The sequence below is a fragment of the Chrysoperla carnea genome, chromosome 4 (genome assembly GCF_905475395.1).
Source record: "Chrysoperla carnea chromosome 4, inChrCarn1.1, whole genome shotgun sequence".
NCBI classification, from domain to species: domain Eukaryota; kingdom Metazoa; phylum Arthropoda; class Insecta; order Neuroptera; family Chrysopidae; genus Chrysoperla; species Chrysoperla carnea.
This window is the reverse complement of record NC_058340.1, coordinates 17,095,433-17,116,614: the sequence shown is the minus strand read 5'-3', so window position 1 is coordinate 17,116,614 and position 21,182 is coordinate 17,095,433. Positions and strand designations below refer to the sequence as shown.

At 29.1% G+C, this 21,182-nt stretch overlaps 1 protein-coding gene across 1 annotated transcript in view; it reads right to left on the bottom strand.

Annotated features, from left to right (window-relative positions):
• Positions 1–21,182, bottom strand: part of LOC123297903 (sodium channel protein 60E) — an 80,142-nt gene that overhangs the window by 25,965 nt on the left and 32,995 nt on the right. Inside the window, exons 4-5 of the mRNA XM_044879733.1 lie at positions 7,146–7,500; positions 5,931–6,611 (exon numbers count right to left, since the gene is read on the bottom strand). Coding sequence (XP_044735668.1) covers positions 5,931–6,611; positions 7,146–7,500 — 1,036 coding nt within the window. The remainder of the gene's footprint in view (positions 1–5,930; positions 6,612–7,145; positions 7,501–21,182) is intronic.

Here is a 21,182-nt window from a genome sequence, read left to right as displayed (position 1 = left end):
TTTGGATGCAAGAAATGGCCTATGAAAAGTTCACTGCAAAATCATGTGCACAAATAATTATTCAAGGTCAAAGATCAAAAATTGGTTTTTTTTCAAACATCTCGCTAACTATTAAGTTATGGCAGTTTAAGTATTATAAAATTTGTTCGTGAGTTATTACAAAATTTCCTGAGAATAGTATTGTAATGGTGGTTTTTATGTGTTATTTTTCTGGGCTATAGAAATGGTAATTCTACATAATGATATAGGTGGCCATCGTATTTCTTATTATTGCAAAATTGAATTCAAACATCTTCGCAAATTATGATAACCAATAAATTTACAAAAAAACTTTTTTTTTTTCCATTGCAAAGTGAACATTTATAGATAACAAACAATGTTATCTACCGACACTTTGTACGATCGAAAACTGAAACTCAGATCTCTGATGATTCATGACTTTAAAAATGATTCCACAATGGTGAAAATTAGCATTGCCTTATTCTCCAAAATGCGGCGAAACTTTTTTACGATAAAATTACCCTCTTGAAAAACATTTTCAAACAGGATTTTCTTACTATACATTCAACATACTTATTACAACTTATTTCCTGTTTCAGTTTCATACATGAAAAAAGTTCCCAATAACAATATTATCAAATGTGTATGGCGCTGATTACAAAGCACATGTATCATTATGTGTCCCTTTAATGTTTTTTTAAATTTGTAATGGTATGATGTCGATGATAATAGATCATTACCACTAGGAAACACACAAGTTTCATGCGAGCTAATATTAAAACTTAAAATGGTAGTGGTTCGACCTAGTTGGAAAACCCACCCAAGACAACTCTCCCGCATTTATGTATGTTTATTCATATATTGGATTAGAAAACGTAAGACGATATACCTATTCAATTGGAATAAATTTTATTTTATACTTTTTGATAAAGAATTTACATTGATCATATACTTTTTTATATAATCAGGTTAAGAAAATTAAATTATATATTGCTTACTATCTGCAGTGTAATATTGTTATTTTTATATTTTTTTAGAATTTGCAATTGCTAATAATATATGTTTTAGTATTGGAAAGTTTTTCTTAAATGATTTGTCTTGCTTTTTAACATTATGCGTTTTAAAATTTTCTGTTTCAGAAACCCATTTATAGCTAACACATATGTATGAACTGTATTGTTTCAAAAGAATAATACTTCATGATTAGGCCTTGCACGCTTTCTTATACTGCAGTTGCTAGCAAGGGTTCTGCAGTCATAAGGATGTTGAAAAGAGATTTAAAACATATCCTATGTTTTTTGAAATATACATATAATTGATTTTTGAGGGTCTTTTACTGGTTTGTTCACCCTCAAAAAAAAGTGGGAAAACTGCCCTGGCAAACAAGTTTGAAGCCAAAAATCGATTCTACGGGTCAAAAACATCTAAGAAAAGATCTTAATTTCTTGCCAACCACAAAATTCATCTTGATAGCTGCGGGAGTATTAATCCTTCATTCCATTGTTTTTCTTCGTATTGTTCTATTTGTTAACAGAAAAGTATGGCAAAGAAAAGCAATATCAGGCATAACATTTGGTGAAATTTGGTGAAATTTTTAGTTTTAAACTATCGCAGGAACTTTTTCATCATTTAAATATCGAAAAATATAATCAAACAAGTGAAGACAAACAATTGACTTAGTTAATTGTTGAAATACCATGTATAGACACACATAACTGATATTTCCATATTAATACATACTATAAAATTTGCACCTAATTAGCGCTCTCGTGGGTAAACAGTGATGTTTACAAAAAAAAAGATTTATTTTTTTATAAAGAACATGTTTTACATTTATACTTTTGTTCTATCTCTAACGGCTTACAAAATGAGTTCTACGGACCCAAGATCCAATTGACCTATGTTGCTCATTTACGAACTCGACCACACTTTTTACGTCCGTTAGTACGCTATAATTTCATCTAGATATCTCTTTTCGTTTTTGAGTTATCGTGTTGACAGACAGACGGACAGACGGACACATGGACGGACGGACAGATAACCGGAAATGGACTAATTAGGTGATTCTATGAACACCTATACCAAAATTTTTTTCGTAGCATCAATATTTTTAAACGTTACAAACTTGGGACTAAACATAATATACTATGTATATTTCATATATACATGGTATAAAAACGTTTGCGGTCAAGTATTTCCATGCATTTAGAAAATTGAATTTCTCAAAAAAAGTCCTGGCATAATGGCGTAATGTGGTTTAGGTATTTATTTGTCATATTTTCTAAATTATAATTTACGTTGGTTCAATTTACAAAAAATAATTCATCTAAAAGTCTGAACTATATTTTCAAATAATTTGCCATAATTTAGAAAATATATTATAATAAAACACGTGCAGTTATGAAGCTACAAACTATTTTGATAAAATAATACGGGTAGGGTAAGATGTAGTACCTAGAGTCTATTTTACCGTGAATCATTGTGTGGCTTTTCGGCAGATATTGTACAACATTTGCATTGAAATGAGGGCATTTATAAGAATGCAGACTGACTGAAGACATATTGCCAATATTATTTTATTTTCAAATTTGAATTTTGGTTCTTCGGACTGTCTGGTTACAAGCTCGCAATTGCATATTTTTATAAAAATGGTACTCAACGTAAATAATTGGTTATTAGTGAGTAAGTTGTTATGTCACATTCCAGCATTAACTTTCTGTCATAAGTCTGTCATATTTAAGATGAAGACACTCTCATATTTTCGTTATTTATAGGAATATCGACACGAAATTTTGCACAGTCAAACAAGGTGGTGGATCACAATATTTCAGATATTTATCCAGATTTAACCAGTTTTTATCTATTTTTAACCTTCGGGAGTGGAAAGATGGAGAGAGAAAGTGGGGATGAATAATTTCAATTCTAAGTGTTACTACACCTTCCCCTGCATATAATTTAAAAGACTACAGAATGTCATTATCTAAAATAATATATTCAACAAAGAGCAACAAAATGTCGTATGTAACTGGTAAAATTAATGGGTATTATAGGCATTTCATATATGACAATGTATGGTAGTATCTACATTCCTGGCTGATTTAAATTTTGTAAAGCAAAGTTCATCCTAATATTATGTAAATTATTCAACATAGAGATATATAATATACTTGTACACTCGAAAATCGAAAACAGAACCTACGTTTATTTAAATAATTAATGAACATCCGCAGTTTAGTTATAGCAGGAAGGTAAATTAAACAATGCTCTTCCAGTGGAAATGTTGAATTTTGACTCTTTTAAACTAATTAAAATTGGTTGGCTCGTTTTGTACGTTGCTCTTACGGCCAATCAAGGTTTTATACATATTTTAGACTGTAAAAAAATTGTCATAGTGACGTCGGGATAGGTTCATGTATGAAAACATTGTTCGTAGCTCGAAAACCACTCAAGAGTTCACGAACAATTGTTCTGGTTCGATAAGATTTTTCTACAATTTTACTCATGACACATTTTTTTTTAAAAGTGTTATGTTTCCTTTAAAAAAGCTATCGAAGTTGAACAATTTTGCGTAAGAAGTAATGTTGGTAAAATCCAGATTTTGGTTCATAATATGAAATGATTATCAACTTTAAAATCCTAACAATAGATAAAAGAGATTGCATAACGCTAAAGAATAGTAGAGAAATTCGATAAATCAAAAGGATTGATTTATCCACTCAATTTTTTGTGAAATAGTATCAAGTGATTTTCATAAGATTCATGTCGAGAGCAAGTTAAAAGAATTCATTTTGAAATCTTGTTGTTCTAAGCGGAGGGAGGGTGAAGAAGTTTAAACTGAGCGCATAAATCGTAAAAACTTAGAGAGCTGAAATAGTTCAAATTTATTTAATTGAAGTGTACTTTACTAAAATGAATAATGCTGCAGATATTTTAAAGTACCATCAACTTTTTTAAATTCATTTTGTTTAAATAAGTGTATTTCAAAAACATTGAAGCTTTTATACATTTAAAATTCAGTTTGGTTTATTTAATTTTTTGGTACTTTCATTTTCTAAACAAACACCATACTATAATTATTGCAACTGAAGCTATTTAAACTTAAACATGATTGGAGAATACATCGCTCTTTTTAGATTAAATAACTACCAAAGATCTCTTCCATACTTAACGATGCACGAGCGCTGGGGCAATTTTGAATAAAAGGATAGATTCTTTTTATATGAAGTTGGACTAAGTCTAAATCAATTCTTTGAGGGGGGGGGAGTTGCTCGGTTAATAAATGACTAAATAACTTATGTCACCGATTGCCGTAACAGTTACCTACTTCAAGGTTTATGCTCTAGTTTATTACGAAGAGATGTACAATTATTAAAGAGATAAAATATTATTAGAGAGAGATAAAAGATATATAGAAAATTGAAAGGATTCGTCATATATTGTCAATTATGTATATGTTTGTCTACTTCTTACGTCCCTGGATAATATCTGAAAGTATTGGTGTTAATGTGGCATATCGCGTGGTTCAATGCCTCTATTATAATCAGTAAAATTGTAGAGTAAACATAATTACTTTGCTGAATCGAAATTTTGATTGAATTGCTCCGTTAGAAAAGATGTACAGGTCTCCAAATAACTATTTCATACAGTTTTATTTTCAAGATATAATACGATTTCTATATTTTCTAGAAAGCTTTAGGGATGACATTACAACAATTTTATTTTATAACATCGAAAATAATCTCATTTTAAGTTCAATATCGAATGTTGTCGACTAATAAAAATACATAAACTTAAAGTATATGTATTAACCTGGTTAGTAACACTTTATTCTAAAGCATATCCAAGAATCTCCTTTCAAAATATTTCACAGATTATGAGTAGACAGACACGTGTGAGGTGCAGTTTTTGTATTAGTATGATTTTTTCTTATGTGTTGATTTGCGCGAGACAATTATTCAAAAACCTATTTTCTATTTATCTTTTAAAATATTAACACCATAAAATCTATTTACACTGTCCCAAGCTAAAAATCATTAGATTGTGTTCTTATTACAAGTATATAATTCTTGAGTCAACGATTTCTATGTTTTTCAAGAAAATAAGTAAGTGACTGCTTAGTAATTTTCTTTTTTCCATGTTAAAAACATTTAAGAACTAGAATTTTTTTATAGTGTCTCTATACGGATTAAAACTATCGAAAATTTTGTTTGGAAAAGGTTATTTATTTTTAGCTCAATACAAATTTAGAAAATTTTTGTGAGATGGGCGGCACACAAGTACACAAGGGAGATTCAAGTAAATTTGGGAAGGACACCATCTAAGGGGCCACCCAGGTGATTTACGAAGACTAAAAAACGGCGCCGCCACAGAGAGAAATATCAATTTTTGATTATTAGTATATCAGTATCGGTGTGAACGCCTAACTGTACACTGTATTGAGGGAATAGGGCTATCCACCATAATACTTCTGGTGGATAGCCCTATTCAATACTATAATTTTACTTATGCTAACATAGATACTATATGTGTCTGCCTCTTTACCATACCCACATTGTAGTAAACGCCAGGCATTTCTTACGGTGTATAAGCTCCCACAATCGTATTGCCATGGGTAAATTCGGCTATGGTTCGATTAAATTCAATTTTTGGACCAAGAAGAGAAGTAATAATTAGGTAGGAGTTATCTTTTTTGGATAAATCATCTGATAAATGTACTTTGCCGAGCGAGAAATACTAATTTGTCATATGCGTGTTAAATATCTGATGATTTCAGAAAAAATGAAAACCATCACCATATTGGAATACTTTTAATGTAAACACTAAACTACTTCAGTCCAACTATTATATCAAAATGTACTCACCCTTACAACATTCGGTGGTAATAAACTTTGATGTTGTTGCAACGTTGTAGTTTGTGCTGTATTAACCACTAATGCTGTCGATGTTGGCGGAGGATTCACTTCTTCTGATACAGCATCTGTTTCCTCATGATCGTCAACAACACCCGAATCATCTAATGATGATTGATTGTTACCTTCACTGGCATTACTACTTGCTTGTCGACTATGCAACTGTCCACGATTCGGTGCTAACATATTACGCGGATCGATTTCAGCCTGCTGCCTCACTAATTGAGGCTGTCTCTCTGGCGGCTGTGGTTGTGGTAACATAAATGGATTTATTAGTGGATCAAATAAAACTAATTTCTGTTGTTTAGATGGTGATTCAATTTGTGCCGTTTTAACAATTGGAAGAACTTGTGGTCTTTGTGATGAACAATTACTATGGCGTGGACTTGGACTAGGACTTGGTGTTACTGAATGTTGTTTTGAATTTGTATTTGAATTATTATGATTATTTGATTGTTGACCGCCTCCAGATGAAGGTGGTGATTTTTCATGTTCACCACCGCCACCTGGTACACCAGATGCATTACTTCTACCACGTTTTCTTCGTCGTGTTTTTTTCCTTGAATAACTTGCTAATAAAACACCCTTTCGTGAGTCAACACGCTTCTTTTTATGTTTACCTAATTTTTTTACATTTAAATTTGATGGATCGAAACTGAATGTGGAATCTTCGCGATGATCTGTTAAATCTTTGCGTCGTTCCTGTAATCAAAATATAATATATTAATATTTTTTTCAAATTTCGTTTTTATTTGAAACAAGAGGGGAGACATAATACAATCTAAATGCTTCTGCGCATCTGAAAATGATTTAGACTTTTCTATGTGAATCTCAAAAAATAAGTTTAATCGAGGAAATTGTTTCAAAGACACACATCTTATACCAGTATTGAACTCGATCTAAGTGTTCAGGTTCAATTTAAACCTTACTCTGATTTATAACTGGCAAACATTGTTAATCTATTTATTACCAGTTTTGTAGTAGACTCAGCTTTTCATTAAAGCTGAAAACCTAGGTCAAGATTTATATTAGCTTAAGATGTGCCTTATACACCCAATATTTTTATCTTGAAGCGTTTTTATCGATAAAACTTATTTTTTGAGTTTCAAGCATATGTCAGCTCAAAAGCTGTAGATGCCTTCTACGTAATCGCATTATCTATATATTCCTTTTTCTTAAAAATTTGTTTTCCTTGTTCAATTTTCTTTGGTTTGAAATTTTTTTAATAAAACATACCTCTTGTGTAATTTCAGCTTCTTCTTCGTAACTTAACGCTACCACAGCCAACATTAGATTTATAAGATAAAATGAACCAAAAAATACAACAACCGTAAAGAAAGGAACACTCAATGGACCACACGCTGATAAAATCATATTATAAACATTCTCCCAATAGTCCAATGTGATTAATTGAAATGTTGTGAGCATTGCCCATAGGAAATTATCAAAACTTGTGTAGCCATGATTTGGATTTTCACCAACACATATACATGTATAATTTGCGGGACAATGTCGTGCACCAGTTAAATTTCCACATATCACTGGCTCTTCATTTGCATTCCATAACCAATTATCTTCGTCTTTTGTCCAACTGTAAAATAAACAAAGCTATTAGGAATATAAATTTTAAATAGATATAATTTACAATAAAATCGAAAATAGTATTTTAAAATATAATAGCTCTTGACAAATAAAACACTTAGAAAATTTTCATCATTGCTGTAAAATAGTTGAAGTTTTTTCAATGGCTCGTTATTCTTATTGTATTATGGTACTGAAAAATCAAAGTTTTTTAAGCTAATATAGAAACCAAATCTTTAGGTGTACAAATCGTGAAAAAATCTTGCAAAAAGTCAGTATAATTGTTTAATAGTTTCATTTATTTACAAATAGAAATTTGTGTAACACTGAGAAAAAATGATATTGTATCCATGTAATGAAGCCTTGAACGTAATTTTCACCCACTTCAAAACTTCGGATTGTATAACTTCGCACACTTATCAAGGACCGATGACAATACAATAATTTAATAAGTTTGTCTATCATCCTGATCAGGATTATCAGGATTATGAAATTTATTAAATAGAAAAATGGTGGAAGGGCGTTTAATACATTTATTGGTAAAGGTGAGAGATGTTTTTCAGTCTTATATTTAAAATATATAGTTTTAAATAGCTAGTTGAACTATTGAAAAGTTGAAAATAAAAAATTGTAAAAAAAAAAAAATAAATAATAAAATACCCCGCTTTTGTAAATTTTATCGCAAAAAAGCGTTTGATGCTTCTTAAGATATTTTAAACGACTTTACTTTTAGCAGTATCTTTTAATAAAATATTTACAATAAATTAAATCTAGCACCCCAAGCCTTTTTACTATTATATCTATTGAGTTACGGGCCGACATTTAGCATATTTAAAATTTTAAAATCAATGAGTGAGAATCAAATTTCAAAGTGTTGGACTACGGATACATCGCTTTGTTGACTATCAGGTAAAGTGTCGGGAAGTCAATTATCTTACTTTCAGATTATGAAAATAGCTAGATATTTAAAAATTTTAAGCAGGTGTGACAGAAATTTAGACCCTTAAAACTTAAAAAGTTTCGGAGAGTGTAGTTAGACTACCTAAGGATTATAGCAACATAAATTTTTGATTTGCTGCAAATAAGTCCAAGAAATGTATGGTAGCTTGATACCTATTTGAAACCTAACATAAAAAAGGTTCAAAAAAGAATTTCATAAAATATTTTTTTATACTCTAAACCCTAATAATATCATTTTTTAAGGGTTTCAAAGATAAAATTTAAATTAAACATTTTTACATTAAAAGTTTGGATATGTTTTCTAAATGTAACTTCAACTTTCACCTTAACCACTTCCCTTGATATTTCATGTTTGAGATTTTACAACTATTTATATCTATCCATTTACGTTGAAGATATAGGGTAAAATATGTCATTTTCTAATAAAGTTCTCGAAGTATTCGGGTATAACATTAATATCAATTTAGTTTTTGGTATTCTAGTTTCCAATCTTCGTAGGAAAACAGTAAACGAATGAAAGAATAATGTGGATATAGGATGTGAAACAAAAATTTTCCCGTTTTATTTTGCTTAAGATTATACAAGGAGAGTTTTTAAAAAGTTTACACTTTAGTCGAAAATACTCAACCATAATCATCGATTCCTTGTCGTATAATAAGTGATTTTCCCAAGAAAATTTTGTTAGTATAATTTTTAGCCACATTAAGACTAGAAATTAGGTTCGAAATTTGTTTTTTTAGGCAAAGAATATGAATTTGTGAAAAAGTTTCCATTTAAAGAAACAAACTTGAACTCAAAGTTTAATTGAGTTGAACTTCATTCCCTGCAAAATTTAGGAGATATATATTTTACCGTATTTTGATTTTCAATTCCGGTTTCGAATTAACAGGGTGGGTTCTTTTTAAAAAACCATCGGGTATAGGTTAGGTTATAGGCATAAGGCATAAGGGTCCTTTGTGATACCATTATGTGTTTTACCAACTTTTCCGCTGATAATTTTATTTATCAGTTTCTCGATTATTTTGAGAGATTGATTAAAAAAGCATTAAACCAGCCCATCACAACCATTAAATAAATAAATTTTTTGTTTTGACGGCAGGTATTGAACCTGCTATCCCAGGCATACCTCGTACGGAATTGGTTACGCTGTAATCATCTGAGCTTCTATGAGTTAACGTATTTATGACAAAATGTAAAAAAAAGACAGTCCGTCATGGGGATTATCGACAGAAGTGGAAACTTAAAACTTTGGAATAACTGTACTTTTTATAGTACAAATAATTAAAGTTTCATAATTTGTAAATCGAAATTGTTAACGTGTGTATAAAAAACTATTATATATATTTAAAAAAAAGCAACAACACACAGTGTTTTCAAGCGGTCATCCATCCTGGAACTAAGTGTGATCAATTTTGCTTGAGTTCAGTGATTGGAGGAGAACCATCGTTTCAATATGGTGTGGATGAGCGTTAGAAATGTGGTATGAGAGTAGTTCCATGATTTTTATTCACCTTAAAAGTGCCCAACATACCAAAAGAAGTTTTTACTTCAAAAATTCGATCATCAGAAACCAACCACCCCCTCCCCTTTCAACTTCCTGATAGAAAAGTCTCGGGTTATGCGAATTTTCGATAATGTTCTAAGAATATTTGTTAGACATGACGTAAATGACTCTGTATATCTGAATGACTCTGTAGTGGATATTATTTAGAAATAAAAAAAAGCCTTGAGTATAATATTTTTTTTATCTATACAGTAGACTGATAGCTACAATTAAATTATATTTTTTTAAATCCAACCATGATGTTTTATATGTGTGTGTAAGTTTTGTGGTGAAGTCAATAGAAACGTTTAACTTAATATTAAAACGAAATAAAGGATAACAACTCGGATGAAATGTGAATAAAAAGACATGTATGTGAATCGATATATATATAAAACTTTTTTTTGTCAAACGCGATTTTAATAAATAAATCTGTGATGTGACCGCCACCACCTCCATGTAGAGATTTTAATCAGAATATCGAAATAAAAATTGAAAGATCTTATTTAAGCAGAATGGGTTCTCTTCTTTTATTTATTTTTTTCACTATAATCATAAAGAATCACCCAGACTTTTTTTTAAATTAAAAATATTTAAGAAAACTAAAGAAACCCGCTTTTGTAACTAGCTGAATTAAAAAATAGATAATAATTTAAAAAAATATAATGATTAAGATAAAACTCATTCTATCGTAAAAAAGCGTTGGGTGCTCATAAGATATTTTATTATGATTTTACTTTTACCAATAGCTGTCAATAAAATATTTACAATAATTGCAATCTAGCACCCCACACCTTTTTACGATAAAATGATTTTTTTCTTAATCACTCTATTTTTTCGAACTTATATAGAAGTTATTTTCTACTTTTTAGTTCAGTAAGTTTAAATTTTTTTTTTTTTAGTTATTTAACTATTATTTATTAACTTCTAGGTGGAAATTTTTAATTCTCCATTTTAAAATTGATGAATATCTCTCTTTTGCATATTCTGATAGTAAGATAATTGATTTTCGGTCATTGCCTGACACTCAACAAGACGGGTTGTATATAGACCGACATTTTGGTTATTCTTACTTTCGTGCTTTTTGGTGCACGCTATTACCAATTATAATGAAAACCTTCAAAAAGAGGTACTGGAAAAATTGATTGAGTTTCTTTTTATATCGTTTAGTTCTAAACATATTTTTTGATCAGCAGATATCAATGCACAGTTTTGGCATAAGGGAATTGTATGAGACTGTTAATGTGTATTGGTTTTTGGATATTGAAACATAATTTGCCTTAATGTAGTCCTTATACAGAGGATATTTAAAAAAAAAGTTTATGTATTATTATTACATCTAAAATGTAGGTACTGTGTTCTATATTATATTTTATTGGTTTATTTATCGATTTAATAATAATAACGATAGGATATAACTTTACCAGCCATCATAATATCTTCTTTCAAACATACACATAACGCATATGCTACATGCATGTAGCTTAAATATTTTAACGTGGATTTAAATTTTTTAAATTTAAATATAAGTTATAAAATGTTTGTATACATTTTTTTTTAAATATTCATCGTTTATTAGAGACCATTCCCATCGATAAAATTGGATAAATTACTTTAATATATTCTAGACAAAAAAGTATTTTGTCATACTCAGTGTAGTATTAAATTTAAATCACCGAATTTTAAGTCACGAATTTAGACGCCGTTTAGAAATATGATCTATGTGGCGTAATTTTATACATTATTTGATACAATTTTATACACTCGTTTTGAGCTAGGCTCAAATATTTATTTGTAAAGAATGTGATAGATATATGTAAATATCTATATGAAAGATTAATTTAAATAATTTGTAATTGAATTAACAATGCCAAAAAATTGTTTTCCTGAAGATTTGTCGCTGTAATTTTGCGATTTAAAGTTGCAAAAATAGATTAGATTTAGAAAAGTCAACTATTCTAAACTTTACCGTTGAAGATAAAAAAGCTTTTAACAGAATTCTTTATTTTTAGTTTGATTGCTCGACTACGTGTAGGAATGTTATTTACATTATGTGGTTATTGATTACCACAATAGAGAATCGGATTAAATGTTTTTTTTGTATCACTTCATATGATGAGTTCTCACTTCACGAATAGAAAAGTGAAGTGCGTTTTTAAAAATCTTTACTTGAAGGTATGCAAGATATGAACGTTTAAAATTTCTAATTAAACAAAGAGGAAGATATCCATTAGTGGCGTCATACGTGGATATCGCCATAGAGATTATATATAAAACTTTATTTTGCTAAATGGAGATGGGCAACCATTGAGTTCAATTTAAGGTAGTGTCTCTTGGTATCGTTCTTAACAGCCATCGGCCTCTGTAGATAATTTATGTTTTCTAAAACATGAAATGACACAATTTTGATTTCAAAAAAGGGTATCGAACAATAAGAAATATATAATGAGTGTAAAATATGACTTTAGTGATGGACCTCTAATGTTCATAATATTTTTTTGAATACTGCTTGTGATTTTTATAAATCTGGTAAAACATAGACCATAATAAATTATACAACTTGTATTTACGTATGTTAAGGTAATACGAGTGCCAAGCCAAGTTTAGACTTGTGGTTGAAATAATTTGAACCTTATTTTCCACTATGATTTTGTTATAACATCATGAATAAACGAAAAATAAAAATACAATTTTTCGATATTTGCCTTGGTTTTCGAAATATCGAAAGCTAAATAATTAATCAAAATTTTCGGTATTTTGAAAACTACTCCATATATCGAAAAATTTTATTCTTTCTTTTCGTTTTACATTGTTAGGTTGTAGCATAATTCACCATCAAAATTGAAAATATGTACATTTTTTTTGAAATTTGTGTCCCCACTACCGTGCTTATACATGTTTAATTTGTCGGACACAAAAGGTTTTCTTTTGTTTTTAATTGGTCTACTTTTCAAGTCATTCATTTATTTAAATAATCAGACAACTCCCTTCCCCTCCTTAAATTTTCAGTATTGGTTTAGCCTTATTCCAACCTCATATATATTTTTAAAAAATCAAGCCTTTTATCCAAAATTACCCTGGCGCTCGTACATTCTAAACAGAAGTTTTGAATATGGTGTGTGGTTTGGAATAACATTCAAACATGTACATTATTTCTCTTATTATTGAATATACACAATAGTATACTATAGTCGTTATATTTTAGTTGTAAATGACACAAATTATCATTACATATGTTATTGATTTACAATTAACAATAAAATAATGTGCTTTATTTCAATTCATTACCATACATTCATGTTCTACGTAGTATACTGTTTACAATGTTTTATTTTATATGTAGGGAAATTTAATAATAAAATTGGAACACATGGGTTCCTAACTAGTAAGTGGTGAACTAGATGCTCAAGCAGTTTTTGAACAGCTTGATCCTCATTCTGAAGCCGTTAGTGATCAATTTATAAAGTAGTGCAGTTGGTAGGCTTTATACTGCAGTTTTGGGTTTTAAAACTTTGCATATAAATTTCAGAAACTATGGAATGAAATTAAACTCGCAAGGAAATATTTTTCTAATTCGAACTTGAAATATTTCGATTAAAATATTAGTTAAGGGCTTGGCCTTTTTTTAAAATTATTTTGATATGTTTATAAAAAATAGAATAGTCCAAAATACGTCATACGAGGTATGAACTGCTCGAATTTCGATCATTTCACTACTTTGAACTATATGCCTCATTGTATAGATTTATTTTGAGGATCAACTTTCTTATTTCAATAGTTATTTTGCCTTGGAAAATTTAGGATCTAAATTTACTATTAAAGCAACCCGGGGATCTAGGTTCAATCTGATGCCAGAACATGATGTCTCTCTTCAAACTCTGTAACTTTTATTTCAGTCATTTTTTGATTGGTTAACTACAAATCAAGCTATTAGCCATAATTGATTAAAATAGTGAATCTTATATAAAAAAAAATTCCTTACATGGGCCCCCAAACATTTTGAACCAAGTTCCTCGCAGGTATAAAAGACGACACTATCAGGCGTGGCATTTTATGACTTTCTGTACAATGTATGCATTATTGACAAAAAGTTAATAAAATTGTACGTTTAAATAACAAAAATTGACGTCAAAAAACTGACAAACCTTACAGCATTTTCCTTTATGAACATTTTCAAAGCCGGGAACTTTTTTGTAGTGATTATGGAAAATTTTAAAATTTTCAGCAAGCCTAAAGTTGAAATATTCATTTATGTATTTGAATAAATCATACAAATAAGGATGTGTGTTAATAAGATATATATATATAAGTAATTTTCTCTGGCATTAGAAAAAGTGTGTTGGTCGTCTCGGTACCTTGATAATTGAAAATCTTCTGTTTTCGAGTATCAGGTAAAATAATCTTTTATAAAATTATCTTCTAACTTCAAGAACGATAATTCGTCAACATTATGATGCCGCGAAATGAAAAACTGAAGCGTTCAAATACTGCGTCTGTCTCAAGACCTATGTGTATTGTGGTCGTAGTAAGAACACATTCGGATGACGTAATTACTATAATATCCTTAATCAAAGAATTTTCCATTAATTTAAAGAAATTGAGGTTGTATGTGCAATATTTATTTATTTATCATTTTATGGTAATTTAAAACATATTGTTGATTGGAACTTCACAGTTTCATGTTTTGAGGCAGAAACCATTCCATCTCAGCCATGTCTAGCATACGAAATAACATCGCCATAAAAGACGCTTTGCGATAAAACCACCTTTTTTGTGAACTTTACCCTAACGCTTCGTTGAACACTTATTTTTTGTATTTTCCGGAACCCCTTCCTTCGATCTTAAACTCCTTATACCCAATAAGCCTTTTGAACTCAATTCGTTCGCAATAAAATTATTTTCCTTAAAAACACTCTGTGATTATTAGTATTTCTCTGTTTGTACTCTTTTAATTTTTTTTTTCTTTTTAAGTTTTTGTACTGAAAAACTTTTTTTTATTCTGAAATCCAACATTTGTCGCCATAAATTTTTTTCAATTTGCCTTACTAAAAATTTTGTGATGTTATTTTTTTTATTAGATTCTTTAAATCTTCAATTTGATTTATATGTTTAAACTGATATACTTTGCAACCAATATTTAGTGGTAATAAATTGAAAATCGTATTAATTTTTTATTCACGTATCAAATTCACAAAGTAAGTAATAAAATATTTTAGTTCAATTACTTACTCTTCTATTTATTTGTACTCTATTTGTAAGTAAAAATTTTGTCGAGTCAGCTATTTTAAGTATATATTTTCATTTTAATAACACTGTACGATTGAAGATTCAATACTTACAGCTCAGAGAGTTATTTCTCATTCGAACATCATCATATTCTCTTTTTGAAGAATGATTTATAAATACGGAGCGAGAATTTATATATGTATGTCAATGCTATATTGTGAAATCCATTTTGTTAGAGGAAATTATGTACTGAAAATATTTTTTTATAAATGTCAATCGATAATGCGCATCATAAATCCATAAAAATAGTCATTCATTTAAGGGGATGGAATTTAAGACTTCTGACAAATGTAACAGGAAGTCCGGGAAGTTTTAAATATTTGGATGTCAAAAAAATTCACGAACTGAAGAAAAATACCATATTTTTCTTCGTAAGAATATTGGTTAATAGTTATCCTCTTTATCTTTTACCTGTTATAAAAATAATATCGAGTTCTTAAACTTGCTTATGTATTGATTACGTATACAAATTTTTGTTTAAAATTAATTTAAAAAAAATTTGCTTCTTTTACCATGTTTTTATAACGGACATAAAAACATGCGCCCCATGTTTTTCGTTTCCAATTTTGCAAGTATATATTTTAGTCCGTAACTTAATTTTTTTACCATATATATGAAATATATCAAGGTATACTAAGTTTAGTCTCAAGTTTGTAACGCTTAAAAATGTTGATGCTATGAAGAAAATTATGGTATAGGCGTCCAAAAACCACCTAATAAGTTCATTTCCGGTTGCCCATCTCTCTTTCTGTCTGTCCGTCTGTGATCACGATAACGCAAAAACGAAAAAAGATATCAAGTGGAAATTTTTACAGGCGAGTTCGTTAACCGTTAAAAATAGAACAAAAGTTTAAATGTAAAAAATGTTCCTTTTAAAGAAATAAACAACTTTTGTTAAGAAAATTTTTTTGAAAACATCCCTGTTTACTCGTGACGGCACAAATTAGGTTCGAATATTTTATAGTATGTATTATATAGGAATATTAGTCATGAGTGTGTGACATTTATATGTAGGTGGCTATCTTTCTTTGCTTCGATGACGTGATAAAATAAACAATTCCGTAATCAACACTGCCTATACATGGTATTTTAACAATTAACTCAGTTAATTGTTTGTTTTTACTTGTTTTATTTTATTATTATTTTTCTGTTTTTTAGGGTTATGTGAATGCATTGTCTTTCGTTTTTGAGCTATGGTCCAAACTTCAAGTCTCTAGCTCTTCGGGAAGTTAGTTTAAAATTAATTAGAAAATTTCACTCGGACATATAAAAGTGAGTTAATGAAAACATGTTAAATAGTATCACATAGTTAAAAATTTTCCGGATGACTCAATTAAAAAAATAAGATATTCAAGCTGATTGTTAATTGCCAACCGTTAACAATAAGATAATGATTATTGCATTAAAATTACACTCCTAAATATAAATGTAATTGTAACATGTCAAAATATTTTATTCATTTACCTTTATCAAGAAATTGTAATTTATTTGTACAGTCAATACGTACACACAAAATATACGTCTTATTAGATTATAGCATACATATTATATTACAGAATATAAATACAAATACTGTGAATTTATTGTCTGCTAAAGGTGGAGATGGTACTAGTTTATACAGACGAATTCTCAAATCTTTTTCTTTCAGATACGTAGTAAGAGCCGGGCTAATCGATTTTCGTTAGAATTCTTAGTTTGGTATGTATCAATAGAGCAAGCGCTTACAAATAGCGAAATACGAAATTAAAAATAATAAAACGTGGTTTACGTGGGTTTATTTCGTTTAATTAATTTGTTTCATTTTAAGAAGTTTTATGAATTCAGAAGCTTATAATTAGAAGCTCAAAATTATAACGTTCGAATAAGTTTAAATTTCGCGCTCAAGTTTGGTGAGTGCAATAGAGAAAACTGTAACTTAGATTAAGTTTTTCTAAATTTAAGATAGTCGACTGTACAATTATGACATAAAAACTATTATAATAGATTGATTATCCCTGAAGAGTTCATGTTTTAGATTAAGTTTTAAAGTAAAAACAAGTTTTTTGTTTTGAGAGCATTTATAAATTGTTTAATATCTGGCTATGAAAAGTACTTATAGTCCTAAGAAGGTCCACATCAGGGGATTTTAAAAATAATTGTTTTTTTAAAGAATTTTAATTGAATTTGTTGAGGGGTATGACTTTATTTAAATACTATTGATCAATAGTAAATTAACCGATTTTCTGCTTGGAAAATTAAAATGACATTAATCATAAAATATAATTAACAAATCATAAATATTACAGCCACAAACAAGTGACTTGAAAACGTTTATTTTTATTTAAAAAGATATCTGGTGCAGTTCTTCCAACGGCAAAATAATAATTGTTATTGATAAAAGAACATGAAAAACGGTAATAAAAATTAGCAATTCCCGCTAGCTTTTACGCTTTACACAATGGGTCCTATGGACCCAAGATTCAATCGACCGGTGTCGTTCAAATACGAACATAAACTCACATTTACCTTTTGAATACGCTTAAAACATTTTTTTCTCTTTTCGTTTTTAAGTTATCTTGCTGAAGACAAAAGTGCAGACAGTCAGGCATACAGACAGACGGACTCACGGAATGGACTAATTAGGTGATTTTATGAGCGACCTATACCAAAATTTAATTCGTATCATCAATATATCTAAGCATTACTAACTTATGACTAAAATTAGTATACCTTGATATATATTTCACATACTCAGGGTATAAACAGCAAACTATATTATCATATTTGAGAAAATCACTGTATAAAGATAGGTACAGTCAACATTACACAGAATGTTCGATTTACATCTAGGCATATCAATATCACGAGTATGACAGATTACATGCATTAAGCAATGCATCTGAATAAGAAGTATTATAGGTGTTATATGAAATTGCAAAAGTGACTTGTATCGTGGCTTATCTGTTGTACTGCACCCATTCAACTAAGAAACTCCCACTCTCCAAGCGTCTTACAACTATCGAAACTTCAACACATGTATATAATGTCTCTCACTTAGATGCATTGCTAAATGCATGTATTCTGTCATATTCGTGATATTTATATGCCAAGATGTAAATCGAACATTCTGTATATTGTAACAACATATTAATGTTCATAACTGCAACAGACGCAATACGACATGATTGTACAGCACGTTCAATTATAAAATATAAAGATCTACTGCCATATACATATATATAATACACTATTAATTATAAACACTGATTCACACGTGTAATGATTTTGTCTGCGACATGTTGCGGTATTACTTGTATATACCTATCTATGTATTGTATATAATATATACATATAGAAATGGTATATGAAAGAAACCACATCATCATACGAAGAATAAAAACCGTATTCGAATTGGAAAGTATTTTACAATGGGAAAGCTTTGTGTTGATTTTATTACTTTTGAAATATACCAAGTGTTAAATGAATGTTGCATATTTGTTATTAAATGTAGATTAGTGAAAGTAATTTTCATATTAAATAAAATGACGTATATCATTTTTTCTAGAAAGATATGGTTGAATCGAGTGCAATAAATAATGATAAAAATTGAAACTAATTTAAAAAAAAAGTAGTAGTTGAGAAGTAGTTTTTACCTTAGACATAGAGTTTTTTCGTTGGAAAAAGTGCTTAAAATTCTGTATAAAGGGACAAACTATTTGTTTTTGCAGTGCTACATTGAAATATAAAAACATTCTTTTACTCTAGTAAACGAGGATTAAACCTCTAAATTATTTCCTTTATCTCCGATTGACTTGAAAACTTGACGGTAAGTAGATAAGAACCCAAGAAACGGTGGCGAGTGGCATTTGCCCAGTGAGTGGTAACCTACTGGAAAAATTTACCACTAACCGTCTAGGAGGTGCAGAATATGTTGGGCGGATATGTTGAAAATGATAACGAGAATCGATAGAGTAATAAATTCTAAGCACAAAGTATCATTTAGGTATATTTCGAAAAGTCAATATCTTCGTTGCGAATTATAAACGTTTGAATTTCGGGGTATTAAACGTGAAATAACTGAAAAATTTGACGTTTTTCGAAAGAATTATTCACACGCTTTTTAAAGTTCTATAAAAACCTAGAAAATAGAAGAAGTTTTAAATGATTTACACTAAAATTAACGGAGTTATAATGAAGAAAAAGTTGCTCGTATCATTTTTTATGCAGTAAAAAAACTGAAGAATTTACTACGGGACCTAAAATGAACGCTTGCCGCTTTAAAATTTACTTGACTGAAATAATGACAATATGCTCAAAAAGTTGTATATATATTTTTGAAATATTTCAATTTAAAATAAAAAAGTTTTTATCGTTAAATAACTCGAAAATAATAAATTTACGATAAGTTATATGCCTGATTTTATTTTTAATCGATTATTAACCTTTTGACAATGTAATGACAACTAAAGTAGGCAAATTGGGCAAATTCTATTGTAAAACCGTACCAGAGACGGCCAATTTTTGTTTTAAATTGCAATATTTAAAAAAATATATACCCAAAACTGCTAGAACTTTTTGAGCATAATGTCATTACTTCAGTCAAGTAAATTGGAAAGCGGTATCCATTCATTTTAGTTTCCGTGGTAAATTCATCAGCATAAAACATAAAAAAAATGAGCATCTTTCTTTTCATTAAACTCCGTTAATTTTAGTGCAAATAACTTGAAACTTTTGTTCATGGGCTGGGGAAAACCGTATCTTTTCTGTTGAACCATATCGCATTATTTTGACTATTTTTTTCAAATGATCCCCTAAATACCTGGATAATAAGTTTGTTCATGTACAGCTTTCAGTATCTCCTTTAGAAAAAATCAGTAATTATCGAACGAATAATTGTTATTAATATTCACATGGCTGAGAAATAAATGAAGTACCAATAATATTAAGAAATTCGGCGATCAATAACAAATTTCAATTTCTGAACCATCTTGTTCACTGTATTTTCATATAAACAATTTTTATTTATTGAAAAAACATAAATAATTCTAGAACAGGCTAAAAAATCCATTTTACTTTGTGCATAAAACATTGAAAATATAGGGGAATAAAAATTTCCTTAGTTGTAAAAAGGGTAAGTTTAAGTCAGAGATGAAAATTTAAGATATGATTGATATGTATAATTTATTTACTTGTTGTTGTAATATTCAGAATTGAAAAAGGATATTTCATTTTTATTTCAAATTTCTGCTTCAATAAGTTTGATCACAAAACCTTTCACTTGTTAAACTTTGTATATACTTACGTTGTATATATAAAAGGTTAAAGATTATACCTATGATGTAATATACAAAGTCAAACAATATTGTTAAAGTTTTGTAGCAACAACAATATACATTTACAATCACCATATACTTATTTACAGGGTATAAGAGCAAGCTATTTAATTTTATGTCATTGCGTTTATCAGTTACAATTCACTTTAATACAAGAATAACATAAATATCATTGGTTTTGACATAATATCTTCGAGTTCTAATAAGATATTTTCATGTATTTTTGCTTCGCTATTGCAGATTATTGATTATTCATTCAGATACCATTGTTGAAAAATGGTATCTTTTTCGAAAAATAGAAAACGAGTTTTTCGAAATATTAGACCCGTTGAAACCTTGCAGATTTACCTTCATTTTAGTAAAAACTGATATACATTTGAACTTCCTCCCGTACACAAGAAATAAAATGGGGCAGGTACTTTGAATCATTGCTATATTTTGGCCTAGAGATACGATTTAATTGTTAATTTTCTATCAGATCATGGTTTGTCAATATTTTCGAAATTGAATTTATCACTTAAAAAGAAGTAGGTATTTTAAATGTTTGTTTATAGTAAAATAAATTGTATTTTTTTTTTCAATTGTCCTGGA